Source organism: Neolamprologus brichardi, chromosome 13 (assembly GCF_056152115.1).
Source record: "Neolamprologus brichardi isolate AB-2024 chromosome 13, ASM5615211v1, whole genome shotgun sequence".
Classification (NCBI taxonomy): domain Eukaryota; kingdom Metazoa; phylum Chordata; class Actinopteri; order Cichliformes; family Cichlidae; genus Neolamprologus; species Neolamprologus brichardi.
The window spans coordinates 19,784,264-19,811,363 of NC_142116.1; the positions used below are offsets into that span (position 1 = coordinate 19,784,264).

A 27,100-nucleotide genomic window follows, 5' to 3' on the forward strand; every position below is an offset into this window, starting at 1 on the left:
ACATCTGCAGCTCCTGCCTCCTGTCTTTCATTAGTGCCACCATTTCTAAACCATACATCTTAGCAGGTCTCACTACCATCTTGTAAACCTTCACTTTCACTGTTGTTGCTTTCCTTATCTCACCAATCAACCCTGATACTCATCTCTGCCCACTCCACCCTACCGGCATTTGACCCCAGGAATTTAAATGACTCCTCGCATTCCACCCGCTCCCCTTCTATTCACATGCATATTCTGTCTTGCTGTTACTGACCTGCATTCTTCTTCTTTACAGTGCATACCTCCACCTCTCTCTACTCTCACCACAGATCACAATGTGGTCTGTTATAGTTATACTCTAGGCCTGACCTCATCTGAAAGTTGAAGGCTTTTATGTCATCATTATGGTAATACAGTTCCCTTCTTACTGGAATACCAATAACAATAATGATCACAGGGATCTGTGAGGGAATTCTGGTCATTTTATGTCACACTTATACTTTAAAGAAGTCAATAAATCCTTTATTTTAAAAGAAAAAGATCATTTTATAAATGTTCTGTACAATTTTCTATTTACACTGCAACACAGAAATCAATACAGTAAATACTTTTCACAGTTCAGAGTATCATAAGCTTATCGAACATGTGCATGAGTGTGTTTGAGGTTGACACGCAAAAAAAAAAAAGTATAAGCAACAAGAAACACTGACATGTAGGCTGGCCATTTAAAGCATAAAATGCCTCTACAACAATCTATGACAGTCCATAGCAGGAAATGTGCAGGTGCTTCCAGTACAACAAGGCAAAATTATTAGTACTGTCAACCCATGCAAGGGCTGTAACTGCTCAGTACCAAATGCTATAGCATGAACGCGGGGTCATATAAGCTGTGATCCATCGCTGTTGCAGTGGTCCCATTTGCTTGACTTAAAGAATCATCTGACAAGAGAGGCGTATCCACTGTTGCAGCTCTCGGGGGCGCACTGGAGGAAATCACCACCACATAGCGATCGCTGCCATCATCCTGGTCATCCGCCACGCTCCCGTGAATGTCCGCGGTAACTACTGTATTTTCTGCTGCCATGCGGCTGCAGCAAGGTGAGGAGCTCAACACAGGAGGCTCTGCTTGAAGTGCCTCTCGATCGGGGTCCTCCTCAGGAAAGCTGGTGTTGATATAAATGATATCATCCCTGCTGGAAGACTCTGGAAGCTTTTCGGCGAGCTTTTCCAACATTTCTCGCAGCTGGGGAAAGAAGGGTCGGTCTAGCGGATCGGCTCTCCAGCAGCTGTACATGATTTCATACCTAGACCCCAAGTATTGAGAAATAATTAGACTGGAACCTTGATTTTGGTACATTTCAGTGCGCATATTTTCAGGGTTGTAAAGTTTAGCAATTTATTTTTGAGGTTTACTGTTATGTTAATATGTTCTTAAAAAAGCTAGCCTCCAATATAAGATTTAGACCAACAATATTAAATTAAACTTTTATAGCGTCAATATTGTTACTTTCAAAGCAATCAAACCCAAAGTCAACATCTGTGTGAAGAACGACAAACACTCACAGTTCATCCAAACAGTCTGGGGGCTGCTTCAGTCTGTGTCCTTCAACTAGATAATCATAAATTTCATGGTTCTGGACTCCAGGGTACGGCGTCATGCCTCTTGTAGCAATTTCCCACATGGTGACACCAAACGCCCACTGCGTGAGAACAGAATTTCAACTTGAGATTATATTTCATCACAAACTGCTATTTTCCTGCTGATAATACATAGGAATACTATGTATTATCCCAGGTTTAGCTGTACGATATTCTGCATTTTTCAAACAAAAAAGTTTATTTTTTTATCTTTATCTGACACTTAAGATAAAAGTGCAAAAGAGGGGGAAAATCGTACAAGTTGTTACACACTGATAAATATTGAGACAGAGACAGTGCCCTGTGTAAGTCTAAGACCAAACCTTTTAAAATGCCACTTGTAGCACAAGAGAAAGCAGCAAGAAAACAAAGAGTGGAGAAAAGTAGTCAGTTCTTTTAGTGACTGGATTTCATAAACAGGTGTGTTACTGGTAAAGCTATAGTTTCTACTCACCACATCACTCTTTACAGTAAAAACTCTGTCTGCCAGACTCTCTAATGCGATCCATTTTACAGGCATTTTCGCAATTCTTCCCTGCCTGTAATAATCACCACTGTAGATCTTCTTAGATAATCCAAAGTCTGCTACACACACTGTCATGTCGTCACGCAGCCTGTAAGACAAACAAGGCGTGGACTAATGGAAAAAAGCAAATTTGATAAACCTCTAAAATAATAAATCATAGTTCTTTTATTTAAGAAGGCTGCGAATGTTGCCAGGAAAAGTTCAATCAATGCCTGCTCTACTTTGAACATAAATCAGAGGAAGTAACCTACATGCAGTTGCGTGCCGCCAGGTCTCGATGCAGAAAGTTACGACCACTGAGATACTCCATACCTGAAGCAATGTCAACCATGAACTTCAGGAGTGTCTGAGTGGGCAAGAACTGTGCAAGAACACACAATACAGCAAACAGTTTAAATGTTGTTTAGTCTAATCATAATCTATTCGTTTCAGGGTCGGGATCTGGAGTGTATTCAAGCTCACATGGGGTGTATTTGTCCAGGTAACAGTCCATCACAGGTCTAACACAAAAAGACTGACATTCACACACTCTTACATAAACGCATACGGGCACCAGGAAAACATGCAAAATCCACAGAGAGAAGTCCAGCCGACCATGACATTTAACATCTATCTTTCTTACGATAAGGTGACAGTGTCAACCACTACACCACTCTGTCACACTCTAATAAATATGATATTGAATTTGAAAGTTAGTGTTTGGGTAAAATCTTACCATTGGAGTCTCTCTGTGGCGTGAACGCAGCAGGAAGCTATGCAGATCTCCGTGTTTCATAAACGGCAGAATTACCATGGGTTTAGGAAAGTGTGCTGAGCCTACTTCCAAGCATACACCTAAAGACAAGAGGATAAGTCAGCACAATCAAAAATAAATGCATGGATATACAAAAGAAAGCGACTAAAGAAAGAAGCAAAGAGAACGTGCAGTAAGATAAGAAGAGATCTCCTACCGAGCAGTTTGATGACATTAGGATGGTTGAAATCTTTCATGCAAGCGGCCTCATTCAGGAACTCTTCAATCTCCCTTTGAGAAAAACTATCCACTGTGTGGTATAATTTTTTTACATATTTGTTAGTTAAGACATATTTTTTTAAAGTTAAGTTAATCTTTACATAACACAAGCACTTACATTTCATTGTCTTCACGGCAACCTTTTCTGAAGTGCCATCTGGTTGTGTGAAATGACCTTCAACCACTGAACCAAACTCACCTGGTAAAAAATTAAGACCAGTCGTAAACCTGTGCACATATACTGCATTTTACTGTAATCGTTTGTAAACATGTCAGTGTAGATATGGATGCCTACAAATTTAGATACATGAAACTGATTACTCACCCTCTCCAAGAACCTTCCCCACTGAGAGCAGAGTTCTCATTACCATCACATCCTGGAGTTTGGCCTGGAGTTCCTCACTGATCCCAAGGTTCTCAACTGCAGACCGAAGACAAGAACATCATTTTTTTGATAACACATACATGTTATATGCGTGTTAATCTTCCTGTAGTAGCATTCAAGAACATACGAGTGACTCCTATGGCTGATCGGTTGTAAGACCTCTGTTGTGTGTACTGTATGACAGGCGGCAGCATTTCTTCATCTCTGCACCGCTGCCTGCAGGGGGAGACAGGGGAAAGAAAAAGCAGGGAATGTTGGTAATCCTCTGTCTGATGCTGTAAGAGGTCAGAAATAACATACAGGCTTAAAAATTCAACTAAAGACAAGGTCATAGAGAGGAAACCCTCTCTGTTGCCTTCCAGACTTTGAGGTTGGAATAATGTTTTTCTCTCTGACAAGCTGCCTGTGAAACATTCCTATCCATATCCTGAGTGGAAACACTGAGTCATGGACGTCATAATGAAGAATTCCAGAGAATTGACAGCCGTTTGTTGTCCATCTCTCCAGCTGCACAGTTATTACATGACCTACTGTGCAGACTCCAATGACTAAGAGGAAGATAAGGAAGTTTACAAAGTGAATCCGGAAGTTACTACTACTGAAGAAAACATATATCGCAAAGGAGCAGTTTACAGTTAGCTGATTAAAATCAAAGTAAATACAGTTGTCTCATGAACACACTGACCAGCAGCAAGTTCAAAGATCAGGTTATCATACTAGGATAATTACTTGTTAATTGTTAAGCCTACCCAAAACAGGAGTCATAAGCCTTGTTCCGATAATAGAGAACCCCAGAGAGGATGATCAGCAGGACAAAGACGGTACAAATCACGATCCCCACAACATGGTTGGTGTGTGCTACCGCTGTCTCAGGGCCGGATGAAGGGCGTACGGTGGATTCTGAGATAAGAAGAAGAAACAAAGGAGAACACTTAGAAATCTGACATCCAGCAATTTAAGTTAAGGATCAGTTATCTGAAGTAGAGTTCGTCAGCTCACGCAACACATCCAACATTTTTTATTCCGTGATGATAGTTTTCAGCAGAAGTTCTGTTTCAAATGTTTCCCCCTTTTTTGAAACTTTAATATATTCAGTCAGCGTTGCATTGAGATGAAAGCTAGCAGCTCGTTAGCATGCTTAAAATTGAAACACCAGAGTCTTGATTTTTGCCATGTTCAAAATTTAGATTTAGCACTGATCCCAAAGTACACCTGCACCTGATAGTAAAGTCAGTACTTTTGGAGGATTTTGGTCAACGTTTTCATGAGATGAAACTCTAAATTAACGGCTCCACATGAAAGACCAGGAAGCCAAAGTTATTTCAGTCTCTAGGGACCAAATGTGTGTACTGTATTTCATGGTGATTCATCCAAGAGTTTAAAAGATTTTAATCTTAGATGAAAGTAGCTGAAAAATAGGCAGTATTTCAGTCCTGTGAGCTTTCCTGCTAGTGTTTCCAAAAATACTGCAACCATAATAGGCACTGGTATCTATTCATAAGGCAATAATGGTATTTTAGTACAGTAGTACAACATCAGCTGAACAATGCTGTGCAATTTATCAAATTATCAGCTCAAGATGAGGAAATAAACAGAACGAGCTACTTACTGTCCTCTGACACAAACAATTCAACTCGTGGGCTGACCATGCCTCTTCCTGCTTGCGTGCATGCGGCCACCTCCACACTGTAGGTTTTGTTGAATTCCTCCACAGCAACACGTGTCCAAGTGGTAAGACTATGGACCTGAAATAACATACAATAAAAGACATAAAGTGAATTGCGTCTACTGTCATAGCTGACTGAACAAAAAGCAAAAACATGCTATGGTAAGGTTAATCCTTATCACCTTGGAGAGAAAAGTTCAAACAGAAGGCTATAGTTCACAAGAGTTTGAAAGTTACATTAGGTTAAGTTGAACTAAAAGAAGAAGCAGATTTTAAGGAAAATAAAAGCTTGCTGGTGCAAGAATACGCTGAGGAACGTCTTGCGCATTTGTGCAACAGCTCAAAATCCAGCTCAGCAACTTTTCATGCGTGCTCTCATTTTCTCTCCTTTTTTCCCTCATTTCCACTAAATGCAAAAATTAATTGATTAAAAAAAACCCATCCCAAAGCGCATGCATGCTGATTTCACAGAGCTGCTCCCCTTTTGGGAAATCCAAAGGGAACTGTGTAGTAGTGATTACTGTATATAATAAAAGTCCCCATTTAAAAAAAAAGGGAAGGACACAAACTTTCAGGATAGGCTCATGTGCTCAATGGGAGGGAGCATGTGACACACTTAACCCTGTATTTCACAACACCATACGGTAAACGGTACATCATAGTCTGCGCTGTTTTGTGCTGACAGGCAGTTCTAAACCCATGATTAACACCTCTCATGTCTGTGACAACAAAAAAGGGCAACGTGAGGTTAAATATTCCTTCAGAAATAAACAATCAGAAAATGTTCATCTCAGATTCAAGAGAAATAATTGGCACCATTGATTTCTAATACCAAAAAATTCACAATTACGAGCATCTATTTATTCCTCTGATTTAAAACTGATTGACATATTTTAACTATTTACCCTGACTTTGTCTATCCTGACAGCGGATTGGCTGTACTGTGTTTGTATGTATTTCCAGTCAAAGTTACAGTAATGACATAACCAACTGAATGAACCATACATAGGAATATCTGGAACTCACATTCACGTCCTATTGTTTTCATACCATAGTTACTTTGTGATGACTCACAGGCACATGCCAAATGGAGAAAACTACCAATGGCCAGTTTTTACACCCTCAGCTTCCTTTAACTACAACACAGACGGGAAGGACGGAGTCACTCTATTGTAGTAGAGCGCACTAATACAGGAAGAGAAGTGTGACTACATGAAAACAGCATTATGAGCTATTAAAGTTGATTTAAAGAAACTAGTTTCCTTCGAATCCCTTTCCCGGCCTCGATGATGCCTTGTGGCAAATGAATAAACTGTTGTTCGCAAATAACTGTGGAGCTGACCTGTGGTTCAGTAGAGAAGACAAAGGGAGGGTCAGCTATTCCCAGTATGCAGCACTCATTCTTTTCATATTTTCATACATTCATAGTCATTGTTATAAAAAAAACCCCCCACAACCTCTTAAATAGAAGCATCAGAGATAACACCTTATGTTTTCAATATGAACCTTACATAAGCAATTCTTCATAATATTTTATATTTGTATTGTATGAGGAGAAAAGGCTCAAACAGCTTCTACCCGCACATCATTAGACTCCTGAATAAAACAATAAACACTGCACAAGCATAAATACAATCTCTTCTCTTTAACTCTTTGATCTCTTTAACTCATTTCATTGTTTGCACATTTATTAGTTGGACTTTCTCTTGGATACTTATTTTGTGTTTGTGTGTCTATTTCTTTCTTACTAGAATTTTTATTCTATGTTGTTTATTATATAAAAATTCTTATGCTGGAATTGTTAAAGATATGCCCTCTCTCTGAACTCGCTGAAAGCCAGGAGTAGAAAAACATATCAGAAACTGAGCACGAACCAGAGAAGTCTACTCAAATGCACACTTTGAAACTATTTGAAACTATTTGAAACTGTCTAGTATGAATATATTCAACACTGAAACTGTAACAGTCCATAGAGTGCTTAACAAATTCTTTAGAACACCTGTCATAAAATAGTAAAATGTATAACCTATATTATTAAATTAACCGATATTGTTAATTTAGAGTAGCTGTGGCATAAACCTTACACTGGGTGGTGGTCTAATAATTTGTGAAGCACTGTAAAAGGAAAAATAAAATAAAATAAGGAAACACATGATGGATCCCTTGTAAGCTTTTCATCACTCATAGTTTTCACCTGTTTTTGATACAGTTTACAGTTAACCGTAAGCCTGAATGACATGCGTTTCAGAAGAATCCTTTGGTTGTATTTAATGTGAATGGTTGGGAAACAGAAAGTGGTAGAAAGCTTAATTTTTAGGAATGTAAGAAATACAACAGCCTTTCCTTCATTCATGTAAGCACATCTTTAATCCTTTAAAGCTAAATATATCATTTTTAACATGTGATTTTTGTGAGTTTTTGAGGCTTCTACATCATTCGTGTCATTCACCCCCCCCCCCCCCCCCCCCCCCAAAAAAAACAAAAAAAAAAAAAAACATTTTTTTTCTTTAAAAAAGGCTACAAATTCAGGGTTTAAAGGTTTAAACTTTCCTTGAGTTACCACTTTAGGTACAGGTGTTCTGAAAGAGCAAGTTTAAAGTTGGATGCGTACATTTCTTTTCTTTTTCTTAAAATAATAATAACAGTAAGAAGAAGAACAAGAGAAACGAGAATTGTCAGTTGTAAAACAACAAGAATAAAAGGCTATATTTAATTACTATATCGCAGATAAGCTCACCTTTTTCTGGCGTGTGCCATATCTAACAATGACATCATAACCACTTAGGATCCCGTTTATCTTATCGCTGGGCGGAGGTTTCCACTCGATCACCAGGCTCGAGCCTTCAAGCTGCACTGTGACATTTCCGGGATGAATTGATGGCACTAAGAACGCAACGAGAAATGGAATATGGGATTATGACATAATTCACAGTCATTGCAAACCTATAAAGTGAAAGAAAAATGAGTTGGACTACTCTTCAATAAAAATCTTTGATTACGGTTTGGTATGCGGTCACTTCTGGTCACAGCATATCAAATCATTCAACTAAAATATCCCCTCTGGTGGATTTAGGAAGGAAGTTGAAAGCAGCTCCACCCTGTAAGAACTTTGTGTTTTCTCAGTGAAACCACCCCTATTTCCTATGTTACTCTTTAGGAAAACAACAGAGGTTTTTAGTGGATAAAACATTTTTTCTGAACAGGGCTTGCTGTGGGCAGATCAGGTAGTTGTGCAAGTGCTGAAAATTCCAGTTATTATTGCACTGCAACTGTGAGCAGGCTTACATAAAAGCACATTTTGGATAGTAAAGTAGTCAGTTAATTACACAGTGCTCCTGAAAGCTAAACAAGAATGATGGAGGAGGCAGGAGCACAACACACAGGTCCTGTATTGTAAATATCATCATCATCATCGTTTGTAAGACAAACACAGACTGAGCATTTTTATATGCAGGGTTTTAAATGCTGGGATGAGTTTAATTTCATTTAGGAATACTTTGCATTGTTAAAGTTTCTGTAGCATCAACACACCTCCTTCTGTGGTGTTGCTCTCGACCCACTTGCTGTTTGTAGAGGCGCCCTGTTCGTTACTGCAGGAAACACTCAGGTTGTACTTCGTCATAGCCTGCAGTCCAGGGACTTCACTGTGAAAAGGCGGCACTGTGACGTTGATGAACCTGGTGGTCGTCACTTCCCCTTCCCTACGACTGACCTCTCTAACCTTAGATCGGAGAACCTGTGATCAGTATGATGCTGTTAAACAATGGCACAGTTTGGATTAAACATGGGGCTTACTCTGATTCGGCACGTGGTGAGTGGAGAGAAACCATCATGCCCAGGAGTCCAGCTCAACGTCAGCTTATTGGACTGCCTCTCTGTCACAGTAACATGAGTGGGAGGTCTGGGATGAACTAGAAAATACCACAAAAACCAGCATCAGCTACCATCTTGTAAAGCAGGAAAATCATCTGGAATATTATTAGACCTGGAAGCTGCCAGTTTTACCTTTAACATTGACGTGTGCTTCTCTGGATGTGGTGATGCCCTTTGTGTTGTTAGCTTCACAGCTGAACCGAGTGTATTTATCCACACCTGCAGTTGAGATATTTGAGTGAATCATGTAGCACTTGAGTGCAGCGTGAAACAAAAACAACCAGTCTTCAAGGTTATGACAGCACTGACTCAGCTCCGCTGTTATTAATCTATAACACAAAGGCAGAGCACAAACCAGCAACACACATTGTCGCCACTCTCAAACTGATTTGTTTATGTGTCAAAGATGAATCTGGGGCAAAACTGGCATGTCATTCTCAATGAAGAAGTGAGAGTGAGGCCCGGCTGAAACATCATAAGAAAAAAAGTCTCATTTAAGAATGATTCACTCCTTTATCATAATTCCAAATTTCACAAAGAAGTGCCTCTTACAATAAAAGATCAAACTGAGCCTCTCCAGTATGATGGACTGTAGTAACAATCCCTTTCGATGGGTCTGTTTTCCTCAGCACACAATTTCCGTCTTTCAACAGCAACAGATCTGCCCAGTTAGAAAAGGACGGGGACATTGAGCGATAATGAGCCTTTTGTGCTCTGCTTCCATCTCAGAAACTTTTCCACAAAGCAATTCACAGTCCAGCTTGTGAGAGATAACCGGAACTGATGTGAGAGGTTGCCTTTCTATGCTCAGGAGAACCAGGGTAAAGTGTGCTTCACTTATCACCTAAACACAAGCTACAGTAGATTTGTTTGCAAAAAGACCGAGAGCTGTACTTAGATTAAATTAAATAATCAGTTATCATTAAATAATCAAGTTACACGTGAGTGAAAATGCGCAAATCTAATTTTGACATGGCTCACTGCAAACTGCATGGCATACAGACAGTAGCAGCATAGTAGGAAGTAAGCAGGTTCAAAACAACACGTGCTTGCTGTCTATACTAACCATATGAGCAATCAGGAGACTTCCCAGAGGTTTCATGTTAACCAAACAGATATGAAAAAAAGTATTGGGTTACACAGCAAGGGTGTTTCATAAATAACAGTGCAAACTAAATGTACACAATAGGTGTGTATTTGCTGGAAAAGGGAATTGATTAAAAAGGTGGAGAATTATCGTTTCTGCTTTTATTCTACTTGGAAATAAATCAAAGTGAAAATCAGCAACACAATAGGAAAATTAAATTCAAGTGGAAATGTGAAGTTGCGAGTGGGATGGAGAAACCAAACTGCATCGTGTAAGTCCTGCAGTGTGGTTCTCCCAACCTCTATTTATCCGGTTTGGGGTTGCTCCAGGTTACTGAGCTGTATGAGATGTATGTTATTTTTCCAATTTCTTCTCAGGGAGTAAATATAGCCAAAAGCCACTCTGCCAGACTGCAGCTAATCCAAGCATTTCACTCATTATTGCTTTGTGTGCCAGATTTACTCCCTCAGTTTTTTTCAAGCTGAAGTAATAAACCTGTTGCTTCTTCCTTAACACCAGAGACTGAATCTTATGCAGCTTCTTGCTGCTGAGCCAGATTAAATATTGAAGCATAAAATGCTTTCCAATCTCAACTTAATCCCTTGTTAGCCTGTACTACTGTTTAGGAATATCCTTCCTTTAAATACAAGTAGCAATAATTTACCACAACTAAGCTACAAAAAGCACTGTGATGATACCCTGGAGTCTCAAATTTAGCAAACCAAGACTCATAGTATGCATGAGATGACTACACAGAGATCTGGGTTTACGTGGTTCTATTGTAGCAATATTTGGTCCTGCACAGGGACCTGGTAGCCTGCAGCCCTCTGTGTCTAGCCCCTCCCTACTGGGTAGTGGGCCGTCCTGTGAATGAGGTCTTTGTCCCCGGAGCCAACCCCCGAACAGGCTCCCTATGCAGCTCCCCCTCCTCCTTCCCTTTACTGCCAGGGCGATTGCACATGCTGGACCAAAGCACAGCTCTGAACCTTTAACCCCCTCAGCTTTGGCTGTATCACTACGCAATGGCTACTGCAGGGGTGTTTAGCCTGTGGCAAAGTCAGAATGAAGGATCAGGGCATAAAGAGCAAATGTTGTACTTCTAATAACAAATATTGTCTTTTAGGGAAGAAAGAGGGGGTCATAAACTTGAGGTGATAAAGTGAGAGTCTGCTTATACAATGTTATACAATTTCTGTACAACATGGGACTAAAACTCATTTTACAACAAGCCTTGATCTTCAAATACAGCACAGTCATGAGAAAGAATAAGCTGACATTGATGTTAACATTAATGTACAGCTAAATAATCAGTTAGTCAGTCAAGACTTTATTCCTAACAAATATTATAATGATTTTTAAGACAAAATGCCTGGATTCTCTGGTTATTTCTGGTTTAAAACTTAAACTAATGTCTTTCAGTTCTGTCCTGATCTAACACATAAAGTAATATGAACATGACAAGTTTAGGGAACATTTCGTACTGGGCGTTTTATACACAGCCTCCCATTTTCAGGGACTAAAAATTTACTATCAGTTGAATGATAAGAACTTTCATGGTCAGGGTAGGCCTTTCATTTCATGACAAATGAAACAAACAAAATATCTGAAGTTGATTTGATGTATTGTTGTGGGTTTTTTTTTTTTATAGCTTTTCTTGTAATTTTAAATACAAGACCAAAGAGATGTCCATACCGGTGAGGGGGGGCCATCATTAGGCTGATGAAACAAAATGAAGCTATTAAAGAGACAGCACAATTCTTAAAAAGAAGCAATAAACTGACCAGTTCAGGACCAATGAAAGCCCTGAAAGACCACAGAGGACTAAAGTGCGTGATCACAGAATTATTTCCATGGTGAAGAAAAACTGCTTCAAAACTACATCTAATCAAGTCAAGAACACTATCAAGGAGGTAGACGTAACAATATCATGATCTACGGCCAACAGACGTCTTTAAAAATGTAAATACAGATGGTTTACAATAGACAACAAACTACTGGTCACACTGAAAAACAAGAAGGCCAAATGACACTTTGCTAGAAAACATCTAAAAGAATCTGAACAGCTCTACAAAAAGTTTTGTACAGATGAAACCAAGGTTAACTTATACCAGAAAGATATAAAGTAAAAGTATGAAGAAGGAGAGAAACAGCTGATTTCCAAGCACTTTAAGGGCTTAAAATCTGGGACTCTCCACCAGTTGCTCTTAGAACTGAAGAAGCTTCTCAGATGAGAAGTGAAACATCTTCAAGGAAACTTAAAGAAGTCCAGATGCTTTTCTTTCGAATCTCCTTAGATGGTCCAAAGTATTCTATAATATCTATCCAGGACGGTGGAGATAACCAGGAACCGGTAATTGGGCTTCAGTTTTAGGGAGCTGTTGGGTCATCACTGTTTTCTACAGTCACTGAGTAGACTGATCACTAGTGTTTACTGATGAGGTGACTGCTGATAGTAGTGGGATTAACTGTGAAGTTTAAAGGATTATGGTCTCTGCTCAGATTCTTTCAATTGCTACAAAACTGATCAGAGAGCTCATCACACTACAAATGGATGAAGGCCCAAAGCACAATAAAGGCAATCCAAGAGTTTCTCAAGCAAAAGAAATGGGATATTCTTCAATGTGCAGGTCAGTCACCTGACCTCAACCCAATAGAGCATGACTGCTCTTATTAAATACAAATTTGAATAATAAAACAGACCCATAAGCCTTGAGCCTCTGTAAATGGACTGGGTATAAAACCAGTTTTATACCCCAGTTAATGCAATTTTTTTTGTAAAAACTAGTAGAATTAAAACTGGATGTCTGCAATTGTTTGATTGTTTGATAAAGACATAATGACAGTGTAGTGGTGTATAGAGGAAAAACTAAAAATTTGTTCAACAAATTAAGAAACTAACTCGAAATTGTATGATTGTTCATACAGAAACCAAAATGCAGTGTGTCTCGTGGCCTGTTGGCTAAGGTTCAAAACTGAAACAATGTCAAGCAAATCTTTGCTGCCCTTATTTTTCCGATCACTTTCAATGATCATAAGAATCTGCAAAATGTGGTGTTTTGGGAAAATTTACAGTCTTAATGCTAAAGTAGCCTAACCAGCTGCTGACTCCAGCTGTTTGCTGACAACAAGCCCATTTCTGTCATTGTTGAGCTACTGCTTAACTGAAGCTTACAGCAAATGTTGTTTTTTCACATTTAGCACTTTCTCCAGTGCATTCACAATACAGTCAGCAGAGCATTGTTACAAATGCGTACTAACCATGCATGAATGAACGCTGAAACCATTCAACAGTACAGCAGACAGCCCAAGTGACACAGGACATGGTGACAAATCTCACTGCAGTAAGCAAGGTGCAGATGCTGAGGCAGCATAGATGAGTCAGAATAGAATCTACCAACGGAGTGACGATACCCTAAATCAGACTAACTCCATACTTTGTAGCCATCTGAGCGCCAAATATCTCTTTGTCTTTGTTGGTAAATGCTTCCACCCTTAGCCTCAAAAGGCAGGGATAGCTCAGTAGGTAGAGTGGTCGCTTGTTCAAAAAGCAGTTTCAATAAATTTGCACAGATGGAGCAGACGTCAAGGGAACTCTTGTACAACAAGAGTTTACAAAAAAGGCAAAGAAGGGAACAAAGTATTGCTGTGACAACCCATAATGTGCATCTTCAGCCTCTTTCTGTCTCACTTAAGGTGTCTTGCAGATTTGATTATGCAGAGTCATATGTCTTGTGTACGTTCATTCTGCATTGAGTAAGGAGAAAAGCAAGAAACAGCACTTGTTTTAGGAAGCTTTCTTCCCCCAAGAGGAACAGGCAAAGAGAAGGAAGTGCTAATAGATAAATCCTTGTGAAACAAAGTCTTTATGTATGAGGTTGTGATACAGAGATAAAGATTATTTTGGGTGGCAACACTCACCTGGTACAGAGAAGTTGCTGGGAGAGCTGTAAACCTCAGTATAAGGTGATCCATCACGGAACCAGCGGATATGAACAGGGCCTGGTGGTCCCACCGCTTCACAGGACAAGGTGAAAGGTGTGTATATTGTTACGTTCTTGTCCTCTGGTTGCTTGACAAATGTTGGCAGACCTAAGTCAGATTAAAGAAGTGTGAAAGAACTGCGAAACGTGTGGACAGAGAAGTTTTGAATACTCTGGAGACTAAAACTCACCTTCTACCCGAATGCTGATCGGATCAGACTCTACCAACATGTTGCTGATACTCAGTCGGCATCGATAATCTCCAGCATCCACTCTCTGCACATGTTTAATGCTGTAATATGTAATGCATAAGAACACTTCAGTTTATGTACCAAATCTGTCATATCACACACATTTCACCTTCATGTGATACATACATGACAGTGGAGAGGAGAGTTGATACCCCATCTGCGATGGAGTGGAGCTCATTCATCACCACATGGATGTTTGGCGACAGCTCCTTACTATCCTTCACCCACAGGATGGCGGGCTCCAGTCTGGTATCAGGAATTTCAATGGAACAGTTCAATTTGGCTTCATGGCCCTCTGACAGCTGAATGGTGCCTACGGTGGGCTTAAAGCGGAGTTTCCTGAGCTCATCTGGACTCAGATACATCCGAGAAACAACTCGAGGTATCACAAGAGGCTCCGAGGTCCTGGAAGGTTGTGCTGTTTACAAAAGGCATGTTAGCGTATGTTAGAACGAATAAATGGTAAAATGGAAATATACTTGATAAAGATATGGTATTGATTTTACAAGAAAAGATTTCATAGAACACTGCTAAGCTTTAAAACAATGTAGAGTAGGTTTGACAGTAAGTAAAGTAAGATTTGAAGTTTGGTGGGAAGGGGTTTTCTCAAACAACTGATTATTAATTTAAAACATTCTAACAACATCAGGATGTTTCGTTTTCACTGTGAGAAACGTTTCTTCACCCATCCCAGTGACTTCTTCAGACCGAAACTAGTACCATTGCCTAACAATGACCTCACGACCCATTGTTAGTCAGTGGTACCATTTTCAGTCATTATATAGATGCACTGTTTATAAGGTTGGGGAAACCTGCAGGCAGTTGAGACTGAAGAGGTCACTTAGGTGAAAACGCACTCTCCCACTGAAACGCAACGTGTTTGAGCATGCATCGGGACAGTTAGAAACATTATAAAATTTCAGAGAAAAAGTGGAAATCATCATAACAATTAATCAGGGCAAGGGTTATTTACTGCATATTATTTAAGAGAGTGAAAAAGAACACATTGGATTTGCTTTTTAAAGAGCACGCATAGTAAAATTGGGCCACGCAAGGAGAAAAACAAGGTGATTTACGCAGTCGGCATTTTTAAAGCTTTTCTATGAATTATAACTCACGGGATTTTTAATTTAGAGCTATCCTGACGTGCTCTTACTGCCACCGTTCAGTTTATGTCACATTTTGTGACTTAATTAAAAAGCAAAATGCTACAAAAAGAAATCCAAAGAAACCTTCTCGGTTTTCCACTGATACAAAACTATTTAACCAGATATTTAAATCTGTCCCAGCTGCGGTCCGTCATACTTCTCTCTCTGCAAAGTAGTGGACAGGAGACCCGGACCGAGCTCTGAACTTTATGGGAATGATGTCAGTGCAGCAAAACACGGTATTTGAAAGAAAATTAACAACTTACCGCTGACGGGAATCCACACAAGTATTGCTATAGTCGTAGAAAACAAAACCACCCAATCGGGTTTTTCTGATTTCTTTGCCATGACCGGTCCCGAGAACTTAAACTGCTTCTTTTCGTCCCACAGCACAGGTCCGCAAGCGTTTTAAATATGACGGGATTGTGCCAAAACGCACAATTCAGCTGCGACAATATCCAACATCACCCAGCAGAGTGGCTTCAGCGTCGTTTATGTAAATAGTTGCAACACCACGTAGCTGAAGAGGGGGGGAAACGTTTACCAAGTGGGACGTCACAGATGGAATCCCACGAAGGCGGGACTGCGTGCGGAAATACTAGAGACTAGAACATATAGATGATATATCTTTATGCTGTGGGAAATACTGAAAGTCAGCCTGAAGTCAGCTGTAAAAACAGGATTATTACAATCACTCAATAAAACGAGATAATATAGTTAGTATTTATTTTTCTGTTATTTCTTTTCTATTGTTTTCTTAATTTCTATTGAAAAAAGTCGCAAATAATCTATTACCTAATAAGAAAAACATATACGAAACCAACAGAGGAACACAAGATCTCTTTAATCTTAGAGTTACAAAAACAACAACAAAACAAAAGCTACTACTAAATCAAACTACTCCACCACGTGGTCACTTTTGCTACTGATCTTCCACAAATAGAATAAGAATCCAAGGTCCATTTAGAAGCTGTTGTTGAAATTTCAGTCATATTCTAGGAACGCTGTTCAGTTACTGTTGGAGTTTAGGTGCTTGTTTTTATCACATTACTGTATTTTCTCCTGAACAGTAATGCTGAGAGTCAACATTTTTTCTTTTTTTTAATTATTATTGTGTATTTTATTTTATTTTCAGTTGTTACATACGGGACAGACATGACTAGGGGGAAGAAAAGGGAGCAAGAAAGACAGGGAGTAGAAGAAAAACAGCGGGGAAGAGGAACTGTGCGACTCTCTCGGAAAGAGCTGAGGAGAGCCTGAGATGAGGTGTCACCCAGCAGCCGAATAACAGAAGCCAGGGGGGGTTGCAATGACGTGCCTGTGAGCTCCACCAGAGACAGACATAGAGAGACACTGTACACACAATCACACTCCCCAAACTTACTCTGTACCCCAAATCTAGGTACCATTACCCCTAGAGGGGGAAACTGCACCCAGAACCAGGAGGTGTTACCCTTTTCCCTGGGGTGGAGAGAAGCAGACTGCCCCCGACTCCACAGTAGCAGGGAGGCCCCACATTCCAGACCCCAATCGGACAGCCAACTCCTCCTCCCAGCACCCCCGCCCCGACGGGCAACAGAGAACGGGGGTGTAAAGACTCCAACCCTCCCTCCGCCCACTCATATGTAGTGTTGATGCATGTGTGTTCTAAGGTGCATTTAAAACCCAGGAGGGCATGGAGCTACCTGCCAGAGAGCAGCAGGTTCAAAATGTATTCTTGAGAGAAGTCGACAAAGCAACGCTTCAACGTCCATCAAGCTTTCTTCTGTAGATTCTTGTTTGGCATTATTGATTAATGGCCACATTGCATTTCTCATTGTAAAGCTTCACCAAACATTATCAGTGTTAACGGTTACATTTTAACTTTCTCTCTCCTGACCAGTCAGCACTCTCCTCTGGAAACACCTGTGGAGTGGGTTTAAACTCAAGCAGGATTTTTGAGACAATATCATATACTAGATATTACTCAGTTCTTTGTGCAACTTCACAGAATGCAAATTCATAAGTGCTTATACTTTCTGATAACAAATCAGACCATCTCCAAAAGTGCAACAGCATCATCTTGACAGATGTTTGTATCTCCTTCCTCTTTCAGGTACGTGGTTTGACACAGTATTACATGCAGTTTAATTCCAGTGTAGGATTACTTATTCTCACATCCTGATTACCTTTTCCAAGGAATACTTACTTGTGCAGTCCAGATATGGAAAAGGAGGAAAACAAAAAAGTAAATGTTTGGTTTTGAAAGTTAGATCCATAATTTTCTGGACAGTGACACAGATGTTGTAGTTTTGTCCCTGTACACCACTACAGTGAATTTTAAATCAAACAATCAAGATAAGATTCAAGCACAGACTTTCAGTTCAATTGTTTTTCAAAACAATAAAAATCAGAGGCTCAAAAGTAATTGTACAAAGTAACATAAACCTAAACACAAGGGATGTTTTAATACTTTAATCCTTTACAATTAATGACTGTCTCCCTTGAAATACTCTCCCAGGCCTTTACTGCAGCTGCTTTCAGTTGCTTTTTGTTTGTGGGTCTCTCAGTTTTGTCTTCAGTAACTGAGAAGCTGACTTGGCCATTGAAGAATATCCCATTTCTTTGCCTTGAGAAACTCTCTTGCTTGTGCAGTGTGCTTTGGGTCATTATCCATCTGTACGGTGTAGCACTGTCTGATTGGCTGTACAGCATTTGGTTGAATTTGAGCAAAGATCACAGCCCAGTACACTTAACAGTTCATTCTGCTACTTATATCAGCAGATACATCATCAATAAACACCACTGATCCAGACTCACTGACAGCCATACATTGCTATAGCGCCATAACATTGCCTCCACCATGTTTGACTGATAACGTAACATGATTTAGATCACAAGTCTCCCTCATTTGCACATACATTAATTTTGGCCTCATTTTTAAACAGTGAAAAGCTATAGAATTAAGATTCAACCATGCATTCAACCTGTGCAATTTAGTATGAGTACTTTAATTTGTCATGAAATATCAAGGGAGTAGGCATCAGCTTGTCAGTCAACTCTCCAATTATTTTCTGAACAGAGCTTGCTGTGGGCAGATCAGGTAGTTGTGCAAGTGCTGAAAATTCCAGTTATTATTGCACTGCAACTGTGAGCAGGCTTACATTAAGCACATTTTGGATAGTAAAGTAGTCAGTTAATTACACAGTGCTCCTGAAAGCTAAACAAGAATGATGGAGGAGGCAGGAGCACAACACACAGGTCCTGTATTGTAAATATCATCATCATCATCGTTTGTAAGACAAACACAGACTGAGCATTTTTATATGCTGGGTTTTAATTGCTGGGATGAGTTTAATTTCATTTAGGAATACGTTGCATTGTTAAAGTTTTCTTGGTGTGCATTATAATTCAACCTTCAAATCGTTCCTGTAGCATCAACACACCTCCTTCTGTGGTGTTGCTCTCGACCCACTTGCTGTTTGTAGAGGCGCCCTGTTCGTTACTGCAGGAAACACTCAGGTTGTACTTCGTCATAGCCTGCAGTCCAGGGACTTCACTGTGAAACGGCGGCACTGTGACGTTGATAAACCTGGTGGTCGTCACTTCCCCTTCCCTCCGACTGACCTCTCTAACCTTAGATTGGAGAACCTGTGATCACTATGATGCTGTTAAACAAAGGCACAGTTTGGATTAAACATGGGGCTTACTCTGATTTGGCACATGGTGAGTGGAGACAAGCCATCGTGCCCAGGAGTCCAGCTCAACATCAGCTTATTGGACTGCCTCTCTGTCACAGTAACATGAGTGGGAGGTCTGGGACGAACTAGAAAACACCAAAACAAAAAACCCAAAAAAACCCAGTATCAGCTACCATCTTGTAAAGCATTGGCATGTGCTCCATAACATTGACGTGTGCTTCTCTGAATGTGGTGATGCCCTTTGTGTTGTTAGCTTCACAGCTGAACCGAGTGTATTTATCCACACCTGCAGTTGAGATATTTGAGTGAATCATGTAGCACTTGAGTGCAGCGTGAAACGAAAACAACCAGTCTTCAAGGTTATGACAGAACTGACTCAGCCCTGCTGTTATTAACCTATAACACAAAGGCAGAGCACAAACCAGCAACACACATTGTCGTCACTCTCAAACTGATTTCTTTCTGTGTCAAAGATGAATCTGGGGCAAAACTGGCATGTCAATGAAGAGGTGAGAGTATGATTGCTCTTATTAAATACAAATGTGAATAATAAAAGACATCCACAAGCCTTGAGCCTCTGTAAATCGACTGAGTATAAAACTGGTTTGAATTCTTAGTTAATGCAATTTTTTTGTAAAAGCAGTAGAATTAAAACTGGATCTGGATTGTTTGATAAAGACATAATGACAGTGTAGTGGTGTATAGAGGAAAAACTAAAAATTTGTTCAACAAATTAAGAACCTAACTCTAAACTGTTTGTTTGTTCATAGAGAAACCAAAATGCAGCGTGTCTCGTGGCCTGTTGGTTAAGGTTCAAAATTGAAATACTGTCAAGCAAATCTTTGCTGCCCTTATTTTTCCGATCACTTTCAATGGTCATAAGAATCTGCAAAATGTGGTGTTTTGGGAAAATTTACAGTCTTAATGCTAAACTAGCCTAATCCCCAGACTTGTAAAACTATATTGTTATATTCTTGTCCTCTGGTTGCTTGACAAATGTTGGCAGACCTAAGTCAGATTAAAGAAGTGTGAAAGAACTGCGAAACGTGTGGACAAAGAAGTTTTGAATACTCTGGAGACTAAAACTCACCCTCTACCCGAATGCTGATTGGATCAGACTCTACCAACATGTTGCTGATACTCAGTCGGCATCGGTAATCTCCAGCATCCACTCTCTGCACATGTTTAATGCTGTAATATGTAATGCATAAGAACACTTCAGTTTATGTACCAAATCTGTCATATCACACACATTTCACCTTCATGTGATACATACATGACAGTGGAGAGGAGAGTTGATACCCCATCTGCGATGGAGTGGAGCTCATTCATCACCACATGGATGTTTGGCGACAGCTCCTTACTATCCTTCACCCACAGGATGGCGGGCTCCAGTCTGGTATCAGGAATTTTAATGGAACAGTTCAGTTTGGCTTCATGGCCCTCTGACAGCTGAATGGTGCCTACGGTGGGCTTAAAGCGGAGTTTCCTGAGCTCATCTGGACTCAGATACATCCGAGAAACAACTCGAGGTATCACAAGAGGCTCCGAGGTCCTGGAAGGTTGTGCTGTTTACAAAAGGCATGTTAGCGTATGTTAGAACGAATAAATGGTAAAATGGAAATATACTTGATAAAGATATGGTATTGATTTTACAAGAAAAGATTTCATGGAACACTGCTAAGCTTTAAAACAATGTAGAGTAGGTTTGACAGTAAGTAAAGTAAGATTTGAAGTTTGGTGGGAAGGGGTTTTCTCAAACAACTGATTATTAATGTAAAACATTCCAGCAACATCGGGATGTTTTGTTTCCATCGTGAGAAACGTTTCTTCACCCATCCCAGTGACTTCTTCAGACCTTGATGTTAACATTGATGTTAACATTAATGTAGAGCGAAATAATCAGTTAGTCAAGACAAAATGCCTAAATTCTCTGGTTAATTCTGTTTTAAAACTTAAACTAATGTCTTTCAGTTCTGTCCTGATCTAACACATAAAGTAATATGAACATGACAAGTTTAGGGAACATTTCGTACTGAGTGTTTTATACACAGTCTCCCATTTTCAGGGACTAAAAGTTTACTATCAGTTGAATGATAAGAACTTTTATGGTCAGGGTAGGCCTTTCATTTCATGACAAATGAAGCAAACATAATATCTGGAGTTGATTTGAAGTGTTGTGGTTGTATTTTATAGCTTTTCTTGTAATTTTGAATATAAGACCAAAGAAATGTCCATACCAGTAAGAGAGGTCATCATTAGGTTGATGAAACAAAATGAAGCTATTAGAGAGACAGCACAATTCTTAAAAAGAAGTAGTAAACTGACCAGTCCAGGACCAATGAAAGCCCTGAAAGACCACAGAGAACTAAAGTGCGTGATCACAGAATTATTTCCATGGTGAAGAAAAACTGCTTCAAACCTACATCTAATCAAGTCAAGAACACTATCAAGGAGGTAGACGTAACAATATCATGATCTACGGTCAACAGACGTCTTCAAAAATTAAAATACAGATGGTTTACAGTAGACAACAAACTACTGGTCACACTGAAAAACAAGAAGACCAAATGACACTTTGCTAGAAAACATCTAAAAAAAATCTGAACAGCTCTACAAAAAGTTTTGTACAGATGAAACCAAGGTTAACTTATACCAGAAAGATATAAAATAAAAGTATGAAGAAGGAGAGAAACAGCTGATGGTCCAAAATGTCTGTGAAGGTTCTCAGTCATCCAAGTCATCGTAGTATGGAGCTTGGAAAGAAAAGCGTCTGGACTTCTTTAACTTTCTCTCACATCCTGGGCCATTTAATCTCAGTAAATCACATTATAAGGTGGGGTTAGGTTTTACAATGGGTTAACTCGAAACCTTGGCTGATTGTGACCCACACCTTGGCTTGTGTGATTGGGTTGAGCAGCGGTCCCCAACCTTTTTTGCGCCACGGACCGGTTTATGCCCGACAATATTTTCACGGACCGGCCTTTAAGGTGTCGCGGATAAATACAACAAAATAACACTAGTACCGGTACCGAAAAAAAAGAAAATTTATTCATAACACACATGAAAAGACCAAGAAAAACCGAGTAAACGATAAAAACGATAACAAAATAACACTGAAAACCGATAAAAACCCTGAAAACTATACATTTCACATCTGAGCCTCAACTCTCGCGGCCCGGTACCAAACGACTCACGGACTGGTACCGGTCCGAGGCCCGGGGGTTGTGGACCGCTGGGGTAGAGGATCAACAGGGGGTCAATAACCCTCTTGGGAATTAGCGGTTAACAACATGGTCACTTTACTTGGACGTTTTCTAACTGTCTTCATTGGAATCTGCTTTCAAGGTGAGTAACATTGGTCGTAACTATAAGGAAAGAGAGCTACAAAAGTTGGAACATGTTTTGAATTTATGGCATGAGGCGTCTTTTTCTCTTTTACCAAAATGTTTGCTTTAGCTAATGTAACTTTAGCCGACAAGGTCCAGCTTGTGTGTCATGACGAAACTTAACCTAATAAACTGACATATAGCCTTTTTTACGGGTTTAATGTAGCACGGACAAAATCAAAAGTATTGTGCCTCTAGCTTTAAGGTTTAACATTGAACCACTGTTGCGATATTAGCAAGCTAATTCAGCTAATTAATAAAGCTCATTTCATATTGTCTCTGTACTTGTAAATTTCTTTCAAGTTCACAGGCTGTTGTATTTTGGTGGAAGTTCATTTTGGCAATATTTCCAATAACTGACTGGGTTCAAAAAGAAATTTTGGCAGGACTGCTATGCTTGTCATCTGTTTACCGGTACCCCTATGTAATCACTTAAGTTGTTATGTACTGCTGCATGCTAAGCTGCAAGAGTGCACTGAGGATTGAGACAAAATATGGTCTACAAACCAGCATTATATTAGTTTTTATCAGATTGTCCTCCAGTGTGATTATTTCTTGCAGTAATGATATTGTACAATTATTACTTTCCCTGAAATACTTCATGCTTAACAACAGCTCCATATTTTTGAACTCTTGTGATCAGTATGACCAAATTGTGTGAGTTTCCATACTAATAATTAATAATTAATAATAACTAATAATTGGTATCAGAGACACTGATTTTTGGCATGGTATACTGCAGAAGTCCCTTGGGTTGTTTCTGATTGTGTGTGTGTGTGTGTGTGTGTGTGTGTGTGTGCATAATTTAGCTTTTAATTTAACTGCATTCCCTGTGTTGTAACAATTATAACATTGTTTATATACAACAATATAATTATAACATATATCTTTATCTTATTTTAGGTCTGTGAAGCCAAACTTGATGCTGGGCATTTATTTTTGTCAATAGAGTCAAATGGTAAGTTACCTTTTGTGTATTTTTTCATACGGGAAACACCACAGATTATATTGTAATTTAATAGCTCTGTAGAACAAATGATATAAAGATTGTAGTGTCAGGGTAACTTCTTAAGAAGTAATATTGTGCTATTGATGATCACATGCAGGTGGCATAAACTAAATATTCAGACACGCTACCAACAAATGATTCATTAACAAAAGCAATGGAGCAGACTTTTTAGGATCTTGTGGTTGTAATAACATCCATAACTGAAGGTTTGTCACATAAGAGTCGTTTTCACACTCATTCTACTTTAAAAGATTTCAAGACAGAGCTTGTTGTTCTCTGAACATCCTTGTTCGCTGAACAGCAGATAATGTGCATCTTTTTGTTTGTTTGCTTATGTGTGTTTTCTCTAATGGGCCTCAGATGACAGTTTGCTTAAATTTAGGTCTCAAAGCATTTTTTAAAAATTCTGCCTGTACTCCCCACCCCTCTTCTTCCATTGCTCAGGCTGAAGCAGAATATGCCCGTCTCACATCTGTTGGCCTGAAAGGGTCGCGCTTTGCTGGGCTTGACCAATATGGAGAGGTTCATGGAACTGTACAAAACCAAGAGCGGCATAGCAGGGCTATAGGCTCATAAAATCCTTCGATGATGATGTAAGTGTTCAACTGCTAAATGTTCTCCTTTGTTTAAGTTTTAGGTTATCCAGTTCAACTGATGAACCTCATTTTCTTAAGGAAGATCCCTCACACACTTTCAAGACTGTGAAGGTTAGCATCGTTTCTTTCAGTTAATTCAATAATTACACCACCAGAGTGGATTTTAAATCAAACAATCAAGATGTGATTGAAGTGCAGACTTTAGGCTTTAACTCAAAGGGTTACTACTCCCTGTAGATGCCAAAAGATAACATGTATACTCTTTCCTCATCAAATGTATTATTATGAGATCTGTGACACTGGATTTGGTCTGGGTTTCAGAGATACTAACTGGCAAACTAGCATTAATGTTAGTTTCTTGTGTTTATTCATGTCTTCACCAGGGTCTTTGACATTTCGCTGCTGTACTGTTCACTACAGCTTTGCATTTGATTTCTCACATTGTATATTGTAATGGCTGAGATATTAGGGTATTTAAGGGGTTGCAGTGGCTACTACAGCTGTCGGGGGCAATACTTTGGTGAAATGTCCTGGACCCTGGAAAAGAGATTGTGTAGACTGGGTAAGCAGTTAAAGGTCACTGGCCCAGAGTCATTGGACAGCTGGGTAAAGGTGGATGTTGATATTCAGTGCCAGTTATGCAACCTGTCCAGCCATGTCTGTATTCTCTTTTTTCATGCTGTTAATATAAAGGGAAAAAAATTATCTGTTACTGATTAAAGAAGCATTGTCTGTGGAGCCACAATCTGATCCTGTAGTGTAGCTGCAGTTTACACATTTCATGTATTCTCAGTTACATTTGACTCAGAGCACAGCCAATATTTACCACAGGTAAATTTTAATTTTAATTTTTGTTCGCATTCTGCAAATGAAGACATGCTCTGTTAATTATGAACATGGTCTTTGTTTAAAACAAGAAATGGATTTGTAACATGTGCATATCTCATTCTGAAAAAAACTTCAACAACTAATAAGTGTTACCCAAAGTCAATCACCATCATCCAAGGCATCAGTGTGGCTCTTCTTTGGAAAGACATGAATTCTAAAGCACAAGGGACATTGTGTATTTTTCTAAATCAAGTATGGTAAATATTTTTTTGTTCTTTTTGTCTTTGACCCCTTTTATAACCCACAGATATTGAAGACACGTTTACTAAGAGATGAAAGTTGGCATTGTGATGGTGAAAGAAAAAGGCATCATCGATGTGTTGGTTGTCCTTTATGCGGCAGTAATCCTGTCTAATCTGAGAGATGTCCTGAGTGCCATTTCCATGCTGATTGGTCTTCTTTTTGCCCTCAACATAGACTATCCAAAGGAACTTAAGTACACCTTTGAAGTCATTCAGAAGGTCCTCATGAACATTTGTGGAAAGCAGTGCTCCTCACTTGTGCATGGTCTAAGAAACAGACTCTTGCGGAAAGTCATGCAGACATGTCCTCTGGTTGCTTGACAAATGTTGGCTGACATAAGTCAGATTAAAGAAGTGTGAAAGAACTGCGAAACGTGTGGACAAAGAAGTTTTGAATACTCTGGATACTAAAACTCACCTTCTACCCGAATGCTGATCAGATCAGACTCTACCAACATGTTGCTGATACTCAGTCGGCAATGATAATCTCCAGCATCCACTCTCTGCACATGTTTAATGCTGTAATATGTAATGCATAAGAACACTTCAGTTTATGTACAAAATCTGTCATATCACACACATTTCACCTTCATGTGATACATACATGACAGTGGAGAGGAGAGTTGATACCCCATCTGTGATGGAGTGGAGCTCATTCTTCACCACATGGATGTTTGGCGACAGCTCCTTACTATCCTTCACCCACAGGATGGCGGGCTCCAGTCTGGTATCAGGAATTTCAATGGAACAGTTCAGTTTGGCTTCATGACCCTCTGACAGCTGAATGGTGCCTACGGTGGGCTTAAAGCGGAGTTTCCTGAGCTCATCTGGACTCAGATACATCCGAGAAACAACTCGAGGTATCACAAGAGGCTCCGAGGTCCTGGAAGGTTGTGCTGTTTACAAAAGGCATGTTAGCTTATGTTAGAACAAATAAATGGTAAAATGGAAATACAGTTTACGCAGTCGGCATTTATGAAGCTTTTCTATGAATTATAACTCACGGGATTTTTAATTTAGAGCTATCCTGACGTGCTCTTACTCCCACCGTTCCGTTTATGTCACATTTTGTGACTTAATTAAAAAGCAAAATGCTACAAAAAGAAATCCAAAGAAACCTTCTCAGTTTTCCAGCGACTGATACAAAACTATTTAACCAGATATTTAAATCTGTCCCAGCTGCGGTCTGTCATACTTCTCTCTCTGCAAAGTAGTGGACAGGAGACCCGGACCGAGCTCTGAACTTTATGGGAATGATGTCAGTGCAGCAAAACACGGTATTTGAAAGAAAATTAACAACTTAACCGCTGACGGGAATCCACACAAGTATTGCTATAGTCGTAGAAAACAAAACCACCCAATCGGGTTTTTCTGATTTCTTTGCCATGACCGGTCCCGAGAACTTAAACTGCTTCTTTTCGTCCCACAGCACAGGTCCGCAAGCGTTTTAAATATGACGGGATTGTGCCAAAACGCACAATTCAGCTTCGACAATATCCAACATCACCCAGCAGAGTGGCTTCAGCGTCGTTTATGTAAATAGTTGCAACACCACGTAGCTGAAGAGGGGGGGAAACGTTTACCAAGTGGGACGTCACAGATGGAATCCCACGAAGGCGGGACTGCGTGTGGAAATACTAGAGACTAGAACATATAGATGATATATCTTTATGCTGTCTGTGGGAAATACTGAAAGTCAGCCTGAAGTCAGCTGTAAAAACAGGATTATTACAATCACTCAATAAAACTAG

The 27,100-nt window shown here is 39.6% G+C and overlaps 1 protein-coding gene across 2 annotated transcripts; it reads right to left on the reverse strand.

Annotated features, from left to right (window-relative positions):
* Positions 1 to 479: 479 nt before the first annotated feature.
* Positions 480 to 26,870, reverse strand: mertka (c-mer proto-oncogene tyrosine kinase a). 2 transcript variants are annotated; one of them, XM_087850286.1, is made up of 23 exons: positions 26,655 to 26,870; positions 25,954 to 26,245; positions 25,768 to 25,868; positions 20,502 to 20,793; positions 20,316 to 20,416; positions 14,524 to 14,815; positions 14,338 to 14,438; positions 14,085 to 14,255; positions 9,212 to 9,298; positions 9,002 to 9,117; positions 8,738 to 8,927; positions 7,944 to 8,089; positions 5,150 to 5,285; positions 4,290 to 4,440; positions 3,668 to 3,756; positions 3,481 to 3,576; positions 3,274 to 3,354; positions 3,094 to 3,186; positions 2,859 to 2,977; positions 2,395 to 2,504; positions 2,072 to 2,231; positions 1,543 to 1,679; positions 480 to 1,283 (listed from the first exon to the last, which is right to left on the reverse strand). In XM_087850286.1, exons 1-23 carry the CDS (start codon positions 26,734 to 26,736, stop codon positions 839 to 841), a joined length of 3,588 nt encoding a protein of 1,195 aa, XP_087706412.1. In that variant the 5' UTR covers positions 26,737 to 26,870; the 3' UTR covers positions 480 to 838. The 2 variants fall into 2 exon arrangements, with proteins under 2 accessions (XP_087706412.1, XP_087706411.1); XM_087850285.1 differs by lacking the exons at positions 20,316 to 20,416; positions 20,502 to 20,793; positions 25,768 to 25,868; positions 25,954 to 26,245; positions 26,655 to 26,870 and adding an exon at positions 15,812 to 16,061.
* Between the last annotated feature and the right edge of the window lie 230 nt (positions 26,871 to 27,100).

Coding starts and splice junctions, on each gene's coding strand:
- mertka (XM_087850286.1), bottom strand. CDS start 26,736: ATGGCAAAGAAATCAGAAAAACCCGATTGGGTGGTTTTGTTTTCTACG. Junction 14,256..14,337: donor GATCAGCATTCGGGTAGAAG/GTGAGTTTTAGT, acceptor AATCTGACTTAG/GTCTGCCAACATTTGTCAAG. Junction 2,232..2,394: donor CTGGCGGCACGCAACTGCAT/GTAGGTTACTTC, acceptor TTTGTCTTACAG/GCTGCGTGACGACATGACAG.